The following is a 20,987-nucleotide window of genomic DNA, read 5'->3' as shown; positions in this document are numbered from 1 at the left end:
AAAAATGTAGGTTATTTATTTCCCAGTAGCTAGCTATTCTTCCATGCTCCATTTGCTGACCTTTTCGTTTCTGATGCATTCTGTTTCAATTAATGCACTTTCATTGCCACAAGACATAGACAATTGACTAACAAGACAATTTGTATTTGGAGGGAAAGGCCATTGATTAATAAAAGCTAAAAATTACAACCTACTTTGTAAGAAATGATTCAAATATAAGGCACTGAAGGCGACCTTCTATCACAAAGTGACCCACTGAGCCAAAAGAGGCATTTCCTTTCTCAAAAACACACAGCAGAGCAGGTACTGGGGTAAAGAGATGAAAACTTACCAAGACTGGCACACAACACAGTCATGTAAGTCCCATTTTTTTAGGCAAAATACAGGATATGGGTCAGAAAATTTGAACTGTCTTAGTACCTTGAGAATAAAATTTATCTGGCAATGTTACAATTAACTTCAAATAAGCCAAAAATTTGTTAGACCAACTGCTTTTGTTTCTCATGGATGCACACCAACTTTGTGTCATGATTATGTTTTTATGAAAAGTTCAAGTTCAACTTTACATAGGCCCTCATTTTTAAATTTTTTTTTCTAAGACTATAATTTATGACTGGAAATTTTGACCAGAGCAAAATTCTGAGTATTTCATGCAATTTATGTAGATTGTCAGCCTAAAAACCAGGCTTGTTTCTTTCGGTCATTTGTAATATCCATAGGAAGCAGCTCATCCCATATGCTTCTTCAGCAATCAGTTTATCTTTCTCAAGAGAAGAATTACAGTGAGGAATGAGGGTTCCCAGAACTGCCTGTCTAAAGCACTTGATATTTAAGTTACTCAGTTGACAAATTATTGTTGTTTCTCTGTATGCATGAGGAGTTTTTTTTAAAAAAAAAAAAAAAAAAAAACAAACCCAAAACTAAAACCAGTACTTTACTTTCCTTATTTAGTAATCTTGGCAAACTGAGAGAAAGCCAAAATAGATCCAAGTTCTCTCTTCTGTGCAGCATAACATCATACCACTCATTATGTAGAAGGGACCATCCAACCCATGCTTCAGGACAAGATAAATCCCACACCACATCTCCCCAGTCCAGTAGTTATGGGACACGAGCAGAAGAGGAGAGTATTGACAAGGAGGCACAGAAAGAGACTGGGGAGATACTACACAGGAAAACAAGGTTTCCTCAGTTCTAGTGCTCACACTATAACCTGCTATCTTGTTCTTTTAACTGAAAGCCAGATCTAATTCTCATTTAGAGATGACTACTGTGTGCTGATTGTACAGTTAAATCACTTCTGTTTACACAATGTAAGCGTGGATTTACCAAGATAGAATGCTGCTAATTTATTAGCATATTATGCTAATACATTATTTCATAATATAATTATAATAATTCTATTATACAGTGGTGAATTTAATGTTTTTCTTTTACGAAATCTGATCTGGGTGCTTCAGAATGTTCCTGGAGGATGCTGAGGACCCTCCAATGCCATCATCATAGGTGAGGTTTTGGAGTAACACTGCAAAATCTACAGACATGCAGTCCTAGGACAAGAATTCTAGAGAAGGAAGAACACAGTTTCCTGGAAAGAACCAAGCAGGAGAACCACGGGCAAGCTCAACCAGACCAGTATTTTTCCCTCCAGCAAAATCCTCTTTACAGTTATTAGAACTTATGCAAGGACAGCGAGGAGACTTTGAGCCTCAAGGCTGCAACTGTCAAGTCACTGCAAGGAGACTGCTCTGAAATCCAGTGTTGACCCGGCCTCGCCCGAGCAATGACTTTAAAGACGCGGAATTGGCCGCCAGCCTGCGCCAGCAATTTGACCATATCACACCAGAGTGACTGGCTCAGTTCTCATCAGCCACATCCCCTCAGCCCCACTGGTAAATGCTGCATTACAGAGCTCAGAGCTACAAACTCAAGCTAATGAATGCTGTCAGATCACTAAATTACCGAATGGACAAAAACTCAGTAAATGTCATTCAAAAAAGCTGCACTTCAGACACAGCACGGCACTGAGTGTTCCTGGTGCACTGCCACAGATGTGGCAACATTTCACTGCAACATTTATAACATATAACACATTCCTGCCTTCAAACACAGCGCTATATGATTTTGAAATTAGATTTAAGTCGTGTACTTCTGTAACTTAAGGGATCTTCCACAATAGTGAAGGATATGAAAGCAAATGGAACTATTTATCCTATAAAAACATGGAAGAAATCTTAAGTCACCATTTTTCATTCTTGTCAAACTACTAATCAAAATGTCTTATTTTATGATTAATTCATTCCCCCTTATCTGTGCTTGAAGCAAAATGAAAAAATATGGTTCACCAGTGCCAGGTTTTTTTGGAGTTCTTTTTTGGATGCACCTTCAGGACAGCAAGCCACAACTGCAGTTATATTAAAGGAGGACTATAGCTTTTTCAAGAAAAGCCAGCTGGTTTTTGGATTGTAGGTGTCATGTTTACAACATACAGCTTTCAGATACAACATACAACTTCCACAGATTAATGGAGAATTGAAATTCCCCCAAACGAAGCCACTACAAAGAAAAATCTGAGGATGCTCAAATCTCAAGTGCTTACCTTTGTCATTGCTACTTGTTGGGGTTGGAGGGGGAAGTCCAGGCTTAGATTTGTCGTAATTGTTAAAGCTCTGGCTGCGTCGGTTGTTGGCACTAATAGAACCACGAGCTTTGGCCTCACTGCCAGCAGTGGACACCCTCGTGGTGGGACCTGGAAGTCTGATGAAAGAATTACAGCATGATTAAACATACTTAAAAACGCATGGGATACAATGCCTAAGCTGAAAATAAAAGGGTCAATAGCACAAGTATACACTCATAAGCATCTTTCTACTTCCATAAGGACAAATCAAAGAATCACCTTAGATGAAAAGTATATGTCAAACAAGCTACAGTCTGAATGGTTTTACATCATAAAAAAACCCTGAGCCAAAATTAACGGTCACTTGCCATAAATCTTGTGAATCAGAAGCAGTTACAGGTAAATTCAGTGGAGCAATACCTCTAGTACAAGGCTAAAACTAAGTGAGTCACTACTGTTCTTAAACCGGAGTGCTGGGCATATAAGGGCTACCTCTATTTTGAAAATATCAATGAGATGGAATCTGGCTGCCTTTTCCCTTATAGAGAAGCACATCAAATCTCCACTCTGAAAGCTATAAAACTCAGCAGCCAAGCCCAGCAAAGCTTTAACTTAGTTTAATTATCTGAGCCTATAAAAATCACACAAAGTTTAGGCACCCCGTCTTAGAGCAACTACATTACCAGTGAGCTGGTATAACCTTCTGGTTTAAACTGGGCATCTGTCTCTTCCAGCATTTTCTTACCATAGCCTGTATTAACCAGATTTAGCTGATTAACTAGAAAAAAAAGTAGTTAGGATTCTAGAGTAAGTAGACAACCTTTCATGCTTTTCAGGGCAAAACAGAGGGGGAAGACTTTTCTAAAAAGCCCAATAGAATTAGGAAAGCCACTGACATCACATCCAGGAACACTGTGTGTGCTTGAGTCCTTCAAAGACAACGTTCATACGTAAAGTTCTCATGTTTGTACTGTATTTTGTGCACTAACAAGTACATATGTATACATACCAAACAGATGAAATATTAAAAAATTAAAGATTTGGTAGTTGCTCAAAATGCATACTGAGGACTTAGTGAAACAGCTCGCTGCTTTGAAGAGCAAGGGCATCCCATTAAAGACTGAAAGACAGAACCAGTTCCCATCAGCTACAGTAGCACTGGAAGGGACCACTCTTTGCCTTCTTTGTATTTTCTGTGTGGTAGAATCTTTGTATAAAACACAAAAATCTAACTATTTAAATAATTTGTGGTAAAATGAAGAAGTCCCAGTTGTCAGAGAGAATAGGGATGCAACCCACCAAATCACAATTGTGCCTCTGAGCAGGAAGAGAAGCCAGGAAGGAACCTGGCAGGGCTTCCTAAATAAATTCACTTCCTCGAGACCAGTGAAAAAATAGAAAATATGAAAAGAAACATGAAGAGAAAAAGCAAAAATGTCAGCAGCTGCATGCACATGCTTTTGAAGCTCAAAAGAGTATAAGACATAAGGGCATCATTCAAATACAAACCCAATTAATTTACAAACTCAAACCACCACAGATCCGGCACAGCACATCATGGTTCTGAGGTTGACTTTGCTGAAACCTTTTAGAAGAGCATCTCAATTAATCCAGCCTTTTTCAACACTGGGGGGTGCTAGAAAGTTGTCCATACTCATCATTGCAGCAAGGTGGACACGGGAACACCCCAGAGGTGCTTCATCCACTGTAGAGGAGACTACAGGGCAAGAAGCAGAGGGCAACCAGTGACAAACACTGTTCCTGAGAACTTGAAAGTCACCAAGACAAGAAAGTTCATTAAAAGTTTACTTTGTTTGACAGGAAACGAGCTAGGTTTCCTACACATGAGCTTAAAGTTACCACCCAGTTTTGAAACACTGAGTATGGACCAACCGCCCCAGGAGAGCCCCAGTATGGGAGGGGAGCCTTCCAGCAAAGGTTGGCAGGAGGGAAGGGACAATGTTCCCGTGCTGATGGATAAGAAAAGGCTCCCTCCACACATGCCCACACAGGTTTTGCAAATCTGTCACATTCGAAAATAAATAAAGCTACTCAAACCAAGTGACCACTTAAGAAGTGACAAGTTTTCCATCCAAGCCAGTATTGTCACTGCAAGTAAAAACACACCAAGAATAAAAAACCTCTGTGCTAAAAGCACCCTTGAAGATATCCTTTCTCTTAAGACTTTTTTTTCCCTCCATAGAACTGACTGGTTTTAAGCCCCTGCTTTTGGTATTAGGTCAAGATAATTCACAGCAGTGCCTGTGAAATCTAAGGGGGAAAAACAGATTTTGAGAGACGTTTCCAGGTTCTTGCTATTAGAGACAAGGTACTGAGCTTGGAGAACACTCTCCTTTACTACTCCTCAGCACCTCTGATAGGCAAATATGAACTGTCAAACCATAATTATGATCAAGGGAGAACATGAAAAGGAAGCATGGAACTTTTTAACAGGGGTTATTCTGCAGGGTTTCACTGTTATCATAAAAGAAATAAGACACGGGAAACAAATCCGAATTTTACAGCAGAAATAACAATCTAGACAAACTGAATAAAGATCATAAGTTATATTTCACAAGCTTAGCAAAAAGGGTACCAATGTAAAACTATATTCTATTAGAACATTTAAATATAGTAGTAAAATAAACATGATTAATAACACAGCAACCCTTATGATCACTGAGATGAGATGGTCAGATGAGCTAGCATGCAAGTCATGCTGGGAGCCAGGAAAAAGATTGACTGAAATATCTAATAATCACTTTGAGGGAGATTTACATGTGCTCAATGCGAGACCCTGGGCAGTGCAGGAGCTCTGATGAGACAGACCCACATGGTGCTGTCTGGCTTATCTCATGCATGTGATGTTCTCCTCACTAGCTAAGACCTGATGCAACTCAGATGGGGGTTGGAACTAGATGATCTTTAAGGTCACTTCCAACCCAAAACATTCTATGATTCTATGATTTCAATAATGCAGATCAAAATATAATAAGTATAGTGGGGCAAGAACTCCCAGAACCATGTTTTGTTCTCAAAAGCAAAAGCTCATAAGAACAAGAAAATCAAATTATTTTCTTGCGGGCCAAAATGCATTCCACATCTCAAAAAAAAAAAAAAAAAAAAAAAAAAGAGAGAGAGAGAGAAAAATTAAATCCATCTAAAACTTTCACATTTCAGCTGTTTGTAAACACCTAGTTACAAACTGTTTTCAACAGGAACCCTAAACATGCATCCAGAATTATCGCAAAAGGATTATTCATGCTTTGCAGAAGATGAAGAAATGCTAACCTAGAAGACCTTTTCTGACCAAGAGTGAATCGGATGATTTTGCTTTGAGATGAGTCCCTGGGAGATGCACTGTGACAGGAAAGAAAAAGCGGAAGATAACAGTGAACAAAGAAAATTCTTTTTTAAGCCACTGAACCCAGTAACCTGCTTTAGGGAGGAAAGAGCTTTGACAAATTTCACAGGAATAAAAACCTTCTTGCCCAAGTGTGACTTCAGGTCAAAACTCCTACAATTTGAAATTAAGTAATTTTTACAGAGTAATGAACGTGCAAATCTGCATGCAACCCCCAACTTTATTCCTCTTTTCCAACTCAATCCTTTATTATACGTATTCTCTGCAGAATCTCAACACTTTTGGATATACTACGAAAACATGACATTTAAGATCTTCAGGATGTATATATTTCAATCATTTGAAACCCAGTCTGATCCACACAATAGACTGAAAGTATCAAAGTAATGTTCAAATGGTCCCATGGATCTTCACATGCTTTTGACAGAAAAGTTGCAGAAATATGTTCAAACACATCTTTGTTTTGTGCTAATTATTTCCTGTCCAAGCTTATAAATGCTGTAGCAAGATCATGTTTTTCAATTACACAAAGCTATTCCTTGCACCCAAATGAGCATAATTCGTGAAGAAAGACACAGAAGCAAAACCCAAAAAAGCTCTGAGCAGTCTCAGTTGGAAGGCTCAAGTTAAACTGTTCATATTCCTCATAAAGCAGCAACTAAGCCAGTGTTCACCTCAGTATGTATGAACACAAATACACCTTAATTTGAGATATGTAAAAACAAAAAGCCTTCATACTTCAGTAACTGTGCAAATATGGCTTCTGCTTTTAATTCTGCCCACTCATCTCCACTAAACCCTCACTGTCAAAGCAGTGGAAGGGCCAGACCAGCAGAAGGCTGTACATGCATTCACTGTGGTACAGCCTCATAAATTGTTTTTATTCTAACCTGGACAGAGCACTCCTAGTATTAAAAGACATTCAGGAAACAAAGACCCTTTCTATTCATCCGTACTCTGATCTAGGAGCACCAACAAACACCAATTATGAAAATTATTTTTCATGTAAAGCCAGCAGCATATTATTTTTGACCAAGCAGCCTAGATTTGATTTTGATTGCCACCAGGTGTTATGAGCTTTATTTCTTTTACCACTGTCAGAGCCTTCCACTTCTTAGTAGGGACTGAAACTCTTGTAATCTGAGAACTGAAGTTGGTTTCCATATGCCTAAAAAAAGATGTTCTGTAAGGGCAACAGTGTGCAAGCTTTGTGACTAGAAAGCAGCAAAAGAAATAGTGAGAAAAACATCGTTTAAAAACACTGTGGTTCCTTGGTCTAGCAGGTATGTTACACCCATTGGGCTGCAGATTTCTAGCACTGAGAACATATTTAAACACATCTGTTCTGATTTCCAAAGGCACGAAGTCAATTGCTACTCAGCATTCCATTTCCAACACACTTTATTCTAGAGAAGAACTAAAGAAAGGAGTTCCTTTGGCTTTTCGAGACCTTTAATGAGAAGCAAAAAAAGAGATAAACAATGAAAAAAACAACTCAAAGGAAACTTCCCCACCTGGACTGCATTTCTGGTTGTGCTTTGAGCTGATGCTGCGCAGCTTGCGGGGGCTGTTGGCACGGAGCGTGGAGCGGAGCTGGAGCCCCGACCTGGCACTGGGATGGAGGCCCTGCTTGCTGGGATACTGGGGGAGCCTGCTGGGATGGATGGTGGAGTGGCTGCTGTTGCTGTTGCTTGTATCGAGATAAACTGAAGAAAAGGCCCAAGATGGCCTTTAGATTCCCATTCCTGATTTCTGCAAGGCAATGATCAGAGGTCACTCGTCAGCCACCAGTGATTTTTTTCTCTCTGACAGTACAGTGGGTCAGCCAGTGCACCCCCAGAACTCTGTCTGAACCAACTTCCTTTGGGATATCCTTTAGGACAAGTTTCTTTCTGCACATCTAATTGGCATTACAGTTGATTACCAGTGAGCACCAACAAAAAATAAATAACTAATTTCTTCCCTGCGGTGACTGAGCGATATCTCACATTTCTGCTATAGTCTGTGTTAATGCCAGTCTGCTTTCAAAAGCAAGTTCCTTTAGTTCCTTTAAATTTTTCCTTTACACTAAAGTAACCAAAAAACCCAAAACAGAACCCCCCCAAAAACAAGTGTAATAATGACAGCACACTGTAAATGATTTCTCAGCCCTAAATTTGCACAAGGAAGAAAAACTACTTAGTTCTCACACCATACTATATAATTTCTGGAATATCACACTAATAATTCCCACTAAGGAAGTCTGATGCAAATTTTGCACTAGAAAATATGACTATGGGTGAAATAGCTGTATTAAAATAGATAATTACCAGCTTGATATTATCACTGGTTGATAAGGAATATATACCCAACACACCTAAAGAAAGCTTGACATTGAATGCATAAACTTTTCAATTCCTAAATGTCATCCTGTTCTTTTATGCAGTATCAAATGCAAAAATGTAAAAGCAAACAGAAATAAAAAGATGAAGAGGTTTATCAGACCATGCAGTTGATAATTAATATGCAAAAGTGCAAATTGTCTTGCAGACAACCTTAATGTGCCATGATTTAATTATGTTTAAGCGTGTTTAATTTCCTAAATTTAAAAAGTGAATTAAGAAAGGTACATCCAACAGCCGAACTTCTGTGTGCTATACAGAGCACTGGAACAAATACAGCTTACTGCTGCCCTATGCTTTTATATCCCTCTGTGGGGGTTAGTGCAAGATGGGAAGAAAAGGACATGTGGCAAGACATAAAGGCAAGAACCAGAATTTTGATTTCTGTTCCCAGTTCTGGCTGAAAGGTTGCTCTGAGTTTGTGATGGGTTCTGCTCTATCCTCTACTCCCTCTCCCAGCCACATTTCTGCTCATGTTGCTCATCTTGGCTGTATAAACAAGCTCCTGCTCTTAATCCGAAACACTTTACTGAGCAAATCTCAGGTTCACAGCTTAAAACTGTTGCTTTCCTTTCTGTACCAGCTTCTAGCTTCAGTCTCCTTGTCTACCTGCACCTCAATCTACTTTTTCTTCCTAACCACTAAACGAAATTACTTCCATTCTTAAATTTGTTTCGGCCCATGTCCTCAGAGAATCCTAGACCTTCCCTAAGTGGCCCTGCCATCACACCCAGACCCAGGATATTCCTTTCCCCTCACACTTCTTGGCTCAATTTCCTTATCCATTTTTATCTCCCTGCACTCTGGTCCCTCAGTGCTCTCTCCCATCACTGTCTCCTCACTCCCTTGTTTAAAGGATTATCATTCACTGCCAGTGCCCTTCAGCAGACATTTTCACTCTTTGTTTTCTTGGCCAGTTTTAGTCTCTTCCTGAACAGTAGGGTCCCAATTAACCTGCCTTTTTCCCCTTCTCCCAGTACACTCCTGCTCCCAGGCAGTGCCATGCACAAACACAACCTTCTCCCACTGCCATCAGCATCAGGCAGGTTCCTTCTCTAATCTGCAGGTTCTCTTCAATAATCTTTGCTTAGCTAGGAAGGACAGGGATGGCAGTAGACAATAAAGTAAAACAGACACAAAAGACAGCAGAGCACACTAAAAAGGATCTCTTTATCTCCAGTAAAGAACTCAAATTACTCACGGGAATTGCAAGGAAAGTAGCATTTAATCACAGGTTGAAGCATAACTAAACAGACCCAGAGGCACTGGGAAGCTTAACTGCACAAATACAGGCCAGAAGATAAAAGAAATTACCACAGGTCTGCTTTTTTAAACTTAGCAAAGCTATAATCAATTGGAAACTGATTTCCATATGAAATGAGAGGCAACTATAACAATAACCCACCTAAAATCTGTGGCTTTCTATGGCTGCCTGTCTTCTGTTGTATTTATCAGAAGAGCAACCTGCTTTTGACTTTTTTCCTAAGGTGATCAAAATATGATAATCGAAAGAAAAACCCCTTTAATGAGCTAAAGCAGTCTCTTTCCCTCTGGATTTGAAGCAAAATATTTCAAACCAGACTTTCAGAGGTAGCCATGTTTCTCTTATCTTTAAGACTGAGGTAATTCTCCTGGCAGTTCACCCCTGCACTTTGTACAAAAAGAGTATTTCAAAGAGTACAGCAGCCTCACTGCACTCTGCCCATCAGCACAGTCTCAACTGCTTCCTGCTTCCAGTCCCCTCCAGTCCACGGTCAGCTCCGATATTCATATTGACTTAGATAAGGACAAGGATGTGACCCATCCATTTCAAATGTGGAGCCAAAAATGACTGCCTTGGATACTGGAAACAAACACTCTGGATATTTGAGAGGGAACTGGAACTTGGTTTTCACAGGAATTCCCACAAATCTACTCTTTGGAAATTTTCACCCTGGAATATCTCTGTTGCTGCTTGTTTCCCGTACTGCTGGAATTTCACCCCTGTAACTTGCCAACCATCCTTCTCCATAATCTTCAAAATCTTGGCAGGAAGGAAATATTGTGTGGAAGGAGAGCTAGCTTTGCTGGGCAGCTGCAATTCCAAGAGTCTAAAACCTTGCTCAGTGTGGAGACAATTTTAAAGAGCGTGGATGTGGAGAGACAGCTCAAAGCAATGGACAGTAAAAAACTGCAGCAAGAAGAGAAATTAATTGTCTCCGTAGTTTTCTTTACAAAAGGGGATCTTAGGATCTAAAAATCTTTGATAAGGGAATGCATTTTGCCTCCACATTGCTGGGGAAGGGGACCTGTTTCTAGCATAATAACATGGTCATCATCAGTGATTGCAGATCCTTAGGATCTCCACTGCATAAATCCATAAAAATGGACTATGTCTAAGTGGTACACACATATATCAAAGCTGGACTTTTCAATACTGGAAGGATATGACACATGAAGTTCCAAATTATTTCAACATTTAGGAGTCATCCAAATTCCAGCTTTGACTCATTAACTTCCCTGCACACTAAAACTGCACTATTGAAAAATACATGTTCTTAAGCATTCCAGGAGACTTCAGTGATTATTCCTGTTTGGAAGCAATCACAGCCTTTTCTTTCCTCCTAGATGAGGATCTGCCAGCGAAGTAAATAAATTATTTGCATTGACCTAGCAGGTCTTGGCAGCTTGCACAGGAACACTGGCTTGTTTGGTAATGGCACTCTTCATTTTAAATGATTCTGTGTTCCTCAGCACAGTTCAGGAATGAGTAAAAAAAGAAATTTACTTCATTGTTGCATTCAAAGTCTTCTATTTTATAAAAAAATAGTTCCTTCCCTCCCCTCTCCAGTTGTCACTCTCTTCCTTCAGTGTTAGTGGTGGAGCCAGTAAATGTTCTCATTTGTGTGCTGGCAGCAAACATTACGGGTCCCTTCTTAGCTTCTGCGTGATTTAATACACTAATTCCTACACAGTGTAAAAGAAAGGAAGAAACACCAAATCAGCGAAGCCATGGGATAACATGGATCCTGCTGGGTCTGACTTGAGACTTGGCAGGAGCACCATGAACATCAATCATGCTGTCCCTTCCCCAGTGCGAGCAACACTACGCTGCCAACTCTGTACACCCAGACAGTTTTCTTGTCAATTACTCTGCTATTTCACTTAGATTTTGCCTTGCATCAAGCCAGGTAAATAATGTGAAATTTACTGTATCTTTACAATATTTATACATATCACATCAAGGTCAAAATTGGCTTTTACAACAGACTCTGTGGCATTTTCTTTTTCATCATTTCCTGGTAAATAAACTTTCTGCTGTTTGAAGTTTTAGCTCACACTTTCTTTTCTTGACATGAGACTCCTCCTGATTATAACTGAGCAATCAAGGCACTTAATGCTGTACTCGGGCAGAGCTTAGTAGAGCTTCACCTTGGAGGAAATACTTGTTGCTGTTCTAAACCAGCTTAAGGATACACCTAACATTCAGCCTCCTCTTCTATTAGTTGTGGTATATTCAGCTTAGAACAATGTGTACTAAATATGCACTATTTTGCTTTCCACACTTACAAACCACCTCAAAGTCAGTGACATCGCATTTCAAACACACATTTTACAGTGACTTGTAAGATCTCACGGACTAGGAGAGTTCCCTTGGAGGACAGCAAGGAATGTTTTAAGCTATTTGCTAAACTGTTAATGTGTAATTTTAAACTGTAATTTTTAATGATTTCGTTTTAAATAGTAGCTTTAATTTTCCAGTAATTTTATTTTTTTTCCTATTTTTATGGGTTTTTTACATGTAGGTACATATGTAAAAGCTGTGTACACAATGGTTTCACCATCAGGTACATCCAAGTGTTTATCTGGCAAACATTCCATTAACATCTTTTTTTATCAATAAGGAAAAGGAAAAGTGTGTTTCAGCAAAGATTTCAAATCATGCTCATGAGGTATGTTTTTGATTTGTGACTAAAGCAGTGTTGACAAGGCATCAGTGCTCTGGCTCCTGTTGAGCAGTACATGCACTGTGTCAAGGCTTTCTCTTTATCCAACACCGACCTTCCCTGGGGCATAGGATGGAGGTGGGCAAGAGGCTGGAAGGGGGCACAGCCAGGACAGCTGACACCCAAGGGATATCCCATGGCATGTGACATCACATTCAGTCACAAACATTGACATGGGTGCTGGGAGGGTGTTGAGGGTGCTTCCTGGTAGGGCATCTGTCTGCTTGTGGGAGATGGTGAGTGACTGCCTCAGCGTTACTTGTTTTGCATTTTTCTTCCTCTTTCCCTCAGTCATGAGACTACCTTTATTTTGATCCATGTGTTTTGTCACTTTTGCTCTTCCTATTCTCTCCCCATCCTGCCAGGACTGAGCCAGCAGCCATGTGGTGCTCAGCTGCCAGACCAGGTCAGCCCAGCACACCTACACATCCTTTCCTGCCTTCCTCATTTGAGCTGCAGGATTCCTTCAGAGGAAAAAAACCATGGCTCTAAATATACAGGCACTCCAGTTAATGGCACACAAGTGCACGATTTGATGCTGTAACCTCCTCCTCCACATTGAGCTCAGGAAGAGTCAGTCATCGAATGTAACTTGAAATCTCACCTGATGCCACACATTTGTTCCGTGAAGCACTGACGGGGACGTTATACAATATATTCAGCTACTGAACCCAACTGCTTTTCCAGCATATTTAAATAAAAATACAAGTGAAAGTTGGTGCTCAGGATGACAGAAATCCGTTTGATCTCTTAATAAGATAATAGTGAAACAGCTTCTGAGCCAGCAGGTACCACTGGCAGGTATCATGCCCTGGCATAAAGGAATATAGCAAATTGAGTCATGTTTGGGTTTCAGAAACATTCTGGTGCTCTTCAAAAACAGAACAACTAATTAGAAGTCAAAACGTCTTCTTTTCTGTTTTGGTTCAAAACATTTGGATTTTATTGTTTCATGCATTTGGAAGCAAATTTTAGAAAAAATAACCTTTCTTTAAAAGAGAGAAGAAAGCAGGACAGTTGTTCAGGTATGAATAATTCAAGACAAAGGAAATAAGTTTCTTTCTCAAAAAGCAAGCAACTGCCAGCAGTTCATTTATATCTGTAAAATGTACACTGCTCAGTGTGTCAATTTTAGAACTGAGATAAGAAAATTCTGGTTTTCAACAGAAAGTAACAAAAAAGTGACTGAATTCTAATTTCATTTCATTGATTATTTTTACAAGTCAGTTGTGTAGAGATTAGATATATATTTTACTTACCTCTCATGCTGAGATGGGGGGAAAAAGAAGCAAAGACTGTAAAAAATTTAATTTACACTTCATGCTGTGGTTGCATTTACAAGTAGTAATTGAGGTTCCTTATTTAAAATCAAATTTTAAACAACCAATGCACTCACCTTCTGCTGACAGCCCCTGAATGTTAATCCCCTTAGCAGCCAAGAAACTCAGGCATGCATCTATGTTTTCAATCTGTTCAAGAAGAAACAAAAAAAAAGGAAACACAAAAAGAAAGTACATTGTAATAATTATTTACTTTCATCTCCTGCCACACTTGAGCACACTTAAGTCTTTGTGTCTCGTAGGAAGTCCCCTTGCTCATTATGTGGAAAGCATGGCAGGAAACTCCCTAAGTTACTGAGGTTCTAAATGGATTATTACATTGATTATAAATTGATTATTCCATGGGGTGGGGCTTTCTGTTATTTGCACTTGCATGAAGCAGGTTAGTTAATGCTCTACCCACAAGAGGCAGTCACTACACATTCTACTAGAGGGTCAAGGATTTTATGTGCCAGGATTCTTAACCTACAGTAGGTATAACAAACATGAAACTGAAAATAAACATAGAGGCCACATTTGTTTGAGAAGGTAGATTGCCACTTGCTCTGAAGTTGACAGCTGGCAAAAGTTTCCAGCCACACAAACAGTAGAATATTAAAGCTGTAACTGTAAGCCCCATCTGGAATCCAAAAAACGTTCGCTCATGACATTCCCTGCGTGTCAGAAATGACAGGGAACACTGAAGGCACATCCTGCCCCTCAGAGAGAGGGTACAATGGGAATATGGTGCATGGGACAAAATGAAGTTTGACCAGGTAGGGACTCTATATACAGACTGCAATCAAATCCTACCTAAGAAAGGGAACTCCAGAGAGGCTGGATGAGTCAGGCATGTTTTCCACAGTATCTCAACATCACAAGAGAGATCTTACAGTAGCCTCACACTTAGTTTCCCATCAAGTTTCCATTGCAGTTCTTCTGTCATAATTAGAAGACGCAGAGAGATGCCAGCCCCCACCCCAGACCAAAACACTTCAGTGCAAAAGCCTAAGCTTTGACGCCTTGAGTGGCTTCAAGGAACAACATTCTAGGAAATGTGATGTTTTGTGTGTGGTTTTTTATTGAACCATAGTAATCAGCAAGTGATAAAATAGAGTCTCTGTGTTTGAATATCTCTCAAGCACTAATTTATTAATTCCCGAAACACTGCAACCAAACAGTGCATCCACTGTTTGGATAAGGAAGGAGACAAACACCAAAGCCCATATTTGCTCTTGTATAACTACCTTTATTCTGTGCAGTATGGAGACATCAAAAGGAAATGTGAAAAACTCAGCTGCCCTGTGAGCTCCTGGGGTTTTTTGCCCTCAAAAAAACACACAAGTGAGGGCTGGGTGGCATTTTAGAGCCTGAGCTACCAGCATCTGACCTGAGCTCCCCATCCTTCTCAAAGTAATAAAGAAGCACAAGGGAATGCTGCCAGAAAACCTTCCACACCTACCTTCTCTCAAGGTACTTTCATTTATTGTCCATAAGTATAACAATAAAAACATTTTCTTCCATTATGGGGGTGGGAAGAGTTATTGGCATTGCTGCACTGTGATTTCAACAACTATAAACACTGATATACTCAAAACTTTTATCAACCTCATTATACTTTGAGATACGCTAAAAAGTACACAAAAGTACTTTGAGTAAATGATATACCCCAAAAACCAGGGAGATACCAAAGAACACATTTCCTGTAATGCTCAGACCTTGGAGCTCGGAGCACGGTGCAGTTCAAAGGCTCATTTATCCACAGTTCAGTGTAATTGGACTGTCAGTCTTGACCCATTTCCTTCCTCAGTACTCGACAACCCTTTCAAGTTTTCATCGTGGCTCTTTTATTGAGATGATTTGGGACTTTGCTGGAAAAGCAAAGTTCACCTTTCCAAGAATAAACACCACATAAAAGGATCAAACCATTTGTGCTACCTGCACTTGACAAGCTGCATCATTCCAAGAACATTTCCAGTCTCCCACAGCTGTGGGTAGATGGCTCCTCTCCCAGTAAACAGGTTAGTGAGTAAAGATAAGCAATATCTTATCTCCATGCCAGATCTGCAGCAGCTCTTTCAGTCCTGCTCTGCTTGCTTCTCTTTCCAGGTCCCTCATCTTTGCTTAAATTTTCCTTTAGGACTGAGTGAGCACAGGATTGAGATTTATATCTGGGTAGTGAGTTCTTCATCCACATCCTCATTCTTGGTTCTACACAGAAATCCTTGCTGACCTCCCAATCTCATTGCAGATCCTATTCAGATTCAAAGAGCCCCCTTTAAAATCATTCCAGTTCCTGGGACAACCCCCCAGTTTTTACTGAGCATTTGAACCACTGAATTAAGATACAGCACCCCTAGACTGATGGATGACTCCCCATCACAAGTCTGTATTTGGACCACAGATTGAGCAACCTGGACCTCACTGTTGTATAAACGGTCAGAGAGGCTTCCTTGACACACCAGTCAGAATGTCCAGCTAAAAGCTGTGAGAAACAGGGGCTCCTGGTGCTCTACTGGTATGGAAAAGGAATGAGAAAGAAAAAAAATAGAGTAATACAAAATGCAGAAAAAAATACACAAGGCATAGAAATAAAAAATCTGTGACTTGCATTACAGTCAAGAAATTGTAAGAATCAAAATATTATAGAAGTAGGAAAATATCCTAATTTCATCACTTAAAATCAGATGATGATATAAAGGGGGAAGAAGAGAGGTATGCAAAAGCAAACCCTTTATGTTCAGAAAGTAAAGAACTACAATAAGATCCTGTGGGGACGTACAGCACTGCATGTACAAGGAATTCACTAAGAGAATGAAAGAGAAGGATATAAATATATCAGTGACTCAAATGCTAACATTTACACAGTATATGTGATATTAACAACATTTTGGGACAGCAATGGCAGAAATGTGAGCAATTAGTTGATTTTGAAAGAAAAAACTAGAGCTCGAAAAGGAAAACAGAGAGGAATTTAATGAAATCCCAGAAGAATGTGAAACACTGAATGCAGGACTGTAGCTGAAATGACTAAAATTTAGTGTTGGTAAGAATACAAACTCCTTCCCACACAAGAACTGCTGGCCTGAGCCAAGAACGCTGATCTTGGTTGAATTAGTCTAACGAATCAGAAATCACATTGTTTGTTTGAAGAGATGAGTCCTCAACAATGTAACATTTCATGAATTTCACCTGTAAAAGCTCCCAGGATGGATTCTGCCTCTAGCCCCTGCTGTATTAATGTAAGGACTAGCTATTTATAACCCGAAAATGTTGTTTTATGGAGAAGGATGCCCCCAGTGCATACAGAGCTGGAGACAGCGAGCTATTCTGAAGTAGCACCATGTAGACCATTTACAGGTGTGTACCTAGGAGAGAAATGAAGTTCCTGGATAGATCTCAGCTATACACTAGGAAGAAATTCTTCCCTGCAAGGGTGGTGAGGTCCTGGCACAGGTTGCCCAGAGAAGCTGTGGCTGCCCCTGGATCCCTGGGAGTGTCCAAGGCCAGGTTGGACCGGGCTTGGAGCAACCTGGGATAGTGGAAGGCGTCCCTGCCCATGGCAGGGCGGTTGGAACAAGATGATCTTTAAGATCCTTTACAACCTAAATCATTCTCTGATTCTATGGTTCTAAGCAAAAACCTAATGACCTGCATCATGGTGGCTTCCAACACAAAGAACAGTTGCCTCCTTATAATTGCAGCATTCAGCAGCAAATCATCACCAAGACTCAATGTGCCCTTTCTTGGCCAAGTCCACATATTGCTTAAACACTTTAAGCAGATGTGAGAAGACTGGATTTGCCAAAGGGGAGTGGATATTTTCTCTTTCACTATGAGCTACAATAGTTTTTTGGCTGACGATTCTGATTTCTCATTTGCTTGGTCCACAACATTCAACACAGTAGAAGCAAAGCAGGAAAAATGACAGTTGGATGCTCTCATTTCCTGCCTATCCAAAATGGGAAAGCTGTGCAAAAGAAGAAGGAAAACCAAGGACAGCCATGTGCAGTGATTATCTCCCTTGCAAACATTACCGGAAGTCTCCAAAACTGAGCCTTATTAAAATTCCCGGTCAAAAGCATCAAATAAATTTGCAATTTTGGATTGCCACATTTAAACTATTTTAGGTGTAGTCAACTATCAAAGTGTGTTACCAGTTCCACACCCTATACAATGGGTATTTAATCTGAAATGTCCCTAAATGCCAACCAAGGACTGCTGAGCCCAGACCTGAGGGGTTGCCAGCCTCGAGGGCTCCTCCTCCTTCCCTCTAATTAGGAGATTATCAGAAAAAAAAAAAACAACAACCCTGCAGAATTAAATTTCTGTTCACATATAAAATATCAAGTGCCACCACTCTCATTCTCATAGTCACAGAAGGAAAAGGCATGTTTAAGCCAGCTAGCTGAAAACTTCCTCTTAACATGAATAATCTGGCAAGATGTGGGCAGAAGGCATCCTGGCTAAGTGCTGTATATGGAAAACTGTCACAGACCAGATTATCAGCAGTTGCTTTGTTACACCAGTAAAGCCTATCAGCCCAACTAGTGTTTTCAAGTATTTACTGATTTCTAAGTACTTCTGTAGAGGTCATCACTGCACATCATCATTTTCATTCCCACCAGACCTGCACACTCCTTGTTCCTTCCCAGCTCCTACAACACAAAACTCAGGTATGCATAAAAATTTAACAGTTTCACTGAATTCCTATGTGTGGATCAGAATACATATATTTCATTCTCATTTCACTATGCTTTTCACAGGTGTATTATTCAAATTTTCCTCTATTCTCTAAAATACCCTACAGCAATTACACAGTTCTGACCACAGTGGCCACCAGACCCACTTGAGTTTTTTTTGTTTGTCACTTGACAACAATTTCAATTTCTATTCTTGCCAGTGCTAGAGAGAAAACATGCCCTGGCCTGTATAAGTAGAATAGGATATGCCAGAAACAAAAACAAACAAACAAACAAACCCACCAAAAATATCTCCATCCTGTAACTTGTAAATGGAGACTCACAGGTGGGCACTAATATATGTTGAACATTGACTATATCACACAAACACTTGAATGTGGAAACTTTCTACAGCCAAAGTTGCCTGTCCAACTCTGCCAGATCAAATACACAGGGTAAACTATAACTAGTGCTGCCCTTGTGAAAGATGTAAGTTTTTCTCAAACAAAAGTCAGAATTAAGCTTACTCTAGGCTCCTTTACTTAGAAACCATGGGAAGTTTCTCACATTATGATGCAAGACCTCTGCTCCCTTCTTTTACAGTAATAAATGTGCAGGTTTTATGAGCTTAACCAGAAAACCCTCTACTTATATTGAAACCAGTGCTTTCCATTTAACTGAAGGTTCCATGTTATGTGTAGTATATTAATTTTCAAAAGAAAAAAGACTGATTTCATGTGGAAGTTTTTCAAGTCTCACAAACCTTTATGCAGTATTCCAGCAGACTTCACATACAATGCAGAAACAAGGAAAGAGCCTAACACAAGCTGTTTCGTAAGGCAAAAATCTATTTTTTGTCTGTATTTTTGAATAAAGCTTTTACATTTATATTTTCATACCCTAAAGTTTAGAAATAGCCTTAAAATCTCAAGTCATTACATTGACAATCCTTAAAACCCTGGAGTTTTGGGGGAGAGAGGGTTCTCCCTTCCAATAACATCTCATTTCCTCTGTTTCCTAAACATAACTATATATAAGAAATACCAAGGCAGAACTGCAAATTCCATTTGTCCCAGAAGGATATAAATACTAACTTATTGCTCAGTTTAAAATAAATCTTCATTAGTAGTTATCCCAATCAAAATGTATTTTTTTAAAAAGACAATAATATGTTGTTCCAAGTGTTCATATGCTGCTTCTGACTGTTCAGATAAAAACGTCTTCCAAAATTAAGTTTCAGGATTTTGACAGCACTTCGTGGGTATCTTAGAAAAAAAATAACAGATGTAACATAAGGGCAAATGAAGCTAATCCATATTCTGAAGCCAGGTTATGACAGATCTAGCCAAAGAAACAAAAATCTATTCTTATGGGCATGCTGTTTTCACATTTATGTGAAGAGTTGACTCTTCTGTTAAAATTGTGTTACTTTGGGTTTTTAAAGACAAGGAGAATTTGAGCTAACTGAAGGTTAAAGAACCAGCCTAAGTCTCATCTTGTGCATTCTCTTCTATTCGACCCTGGTAAAACCTTTGCTATCCTGTGTTTCAGCTCTTCCTCTGGAAATAATGGGACAAATATTCAACATTCACTCCCAACATGCCCTATCTGAATAGAAATGAGGGCACTAAGCACCACAGAGAAAACTGTGATTCACAGTGGCCAAAATTTCTAACGCTAATAAGGAGCATCCAAAGGGCACACTCATATTGTGAATGGATTTGGGCAATCCTGGGTGACTCCCAAGGTTTGCCAAAGCTAATCTGCTCAGGAAGAGGCAGATGGAAGGGGTTGTAGAAATGTTCCTAGTTTATCTTGAAATTCAGCTTTCTTTCAGATTTTTTTTTTTCTTTTCAGGTTTATTTATTTAAAACTAAAACTTTCCTATGGGGAAAAACAAAACTAAAGAGTCATTTTTTTGAAGAATATCCCTGGAAAAATTATTTTTGGATTAGCTCTTCAGCATCAGGCCTTAAATATACTTGAAAAGGTGAAGTGGATAATTTGTAAGTAATTTGAAATCTTGAGATGTTCTAAATTATGATTAGTTAAGCAACAACAAGCTCAACTTTGCAAAACAAGTATCAACAAAGAATCCTGCCTCTGGAGAACCATTAATTTAGGATATAGATGAAACTCTTTCCTGGTGTCGAGAGACACTTGACTAGATTTTAGCACACATTATTGGCAGTAAATCTCTCCTTATGTGTAACTGAAAACAGGAAAAGATGGGGAGAAGCCATGGCTGTGCTCAGTAAACCCATAATAAGGAGAACAGCATTATTTCCACCTTCCCTGGCTGCTCATGGAAGATCCTTATCTATCTGGAAGTTATGTGTTGTGCAACTGGGAAAAGGGGCGATGGTTTTAAACTGACAGAGGGCAGGTTTAGATTAGAAATAGGGAAGAAATAGGTGGTGAGGCACTGGCACAGACTGTCCAGAAAAGCTGTGGATGCTCCATCCCTGGAAGTGTTTAGGGCCAGGTTGGATGGTGCTTGGAGAAACCTGGTCTAGTGAAAGGTGACCCTGCCCACGGCAGGGGGATTGGAACTAGATGGGCTTTAAGGTTCCTTCCAACCCAAATCATTCTATCATTCTATGATTAAATGTAAAATAACATTGATACCTAGTAA

The 20,987-nt window shown here is 39.6% G+C and overlaps 1 protein-coding gene across 7 annotated transcripts in view; it reads right to left on the bottom strand.

Annotated features, from left to right (window-relative positions):
• The window catches only part of NAV2 (neuron navigator 2), a 210,088-nt gene that overhangs the window by 121,213 nt on the left and 67,888 nt on the right, over positions 1 to 20,987 (bottom strand). For 4 of the 7 annotated variants that reach the window (XM_051777240.1, XM_051777241.1, XM_051777244.1 and 1 more), the window contains exons 4-7: positions 13,748 to 13,820; positions 7,499 to 7,736; positions 5,912 to 5,980; positions 2,600 to 2,757 (exon numbers count right to left, since the gene is read on the bottom strand). In XM_051777240.1, coding sequence (XP_051633200.1) covers positions 2,600 to 2,757; positions 5,912 to 5,980; positions 7,499 to 7,736; positions 13,748 to 13,820 — 538 coding nt within the window. The remainder of the gene's footprint in view (positions 1 to 2,599; positions 2,758 to 5,911; positions 5,981 to 7,498; positions 7,737 to 13,747; positions 13,821 to 20,987) is intronic. The other 3 variants (XM_051777242.1, XM_051777243.1, XM_051777246.1) reach the window with 1 other exon arrangement.

The sequence above is a fragment of the Manacus candei genome, unplaced genomic scaffold, assembly GCF_025592945.1.
Source record: "Manacus candei isolate 608988 ecotype Guabito, Panama unplaced genomic scaffold, ASM2559294v1 h1tg000009l, whole genome shotgun sequence".
NCBI lineage: Eukaryota > Metazoa > Chordata > Aves > Passeriformes > Pipridae > Manacus > Manacus candei.
The sequence above is the reverse complement of the archived record's forward strand: the minus strand, read 5'-3'. Positions and strand labels throughout refer to the sequence as shown.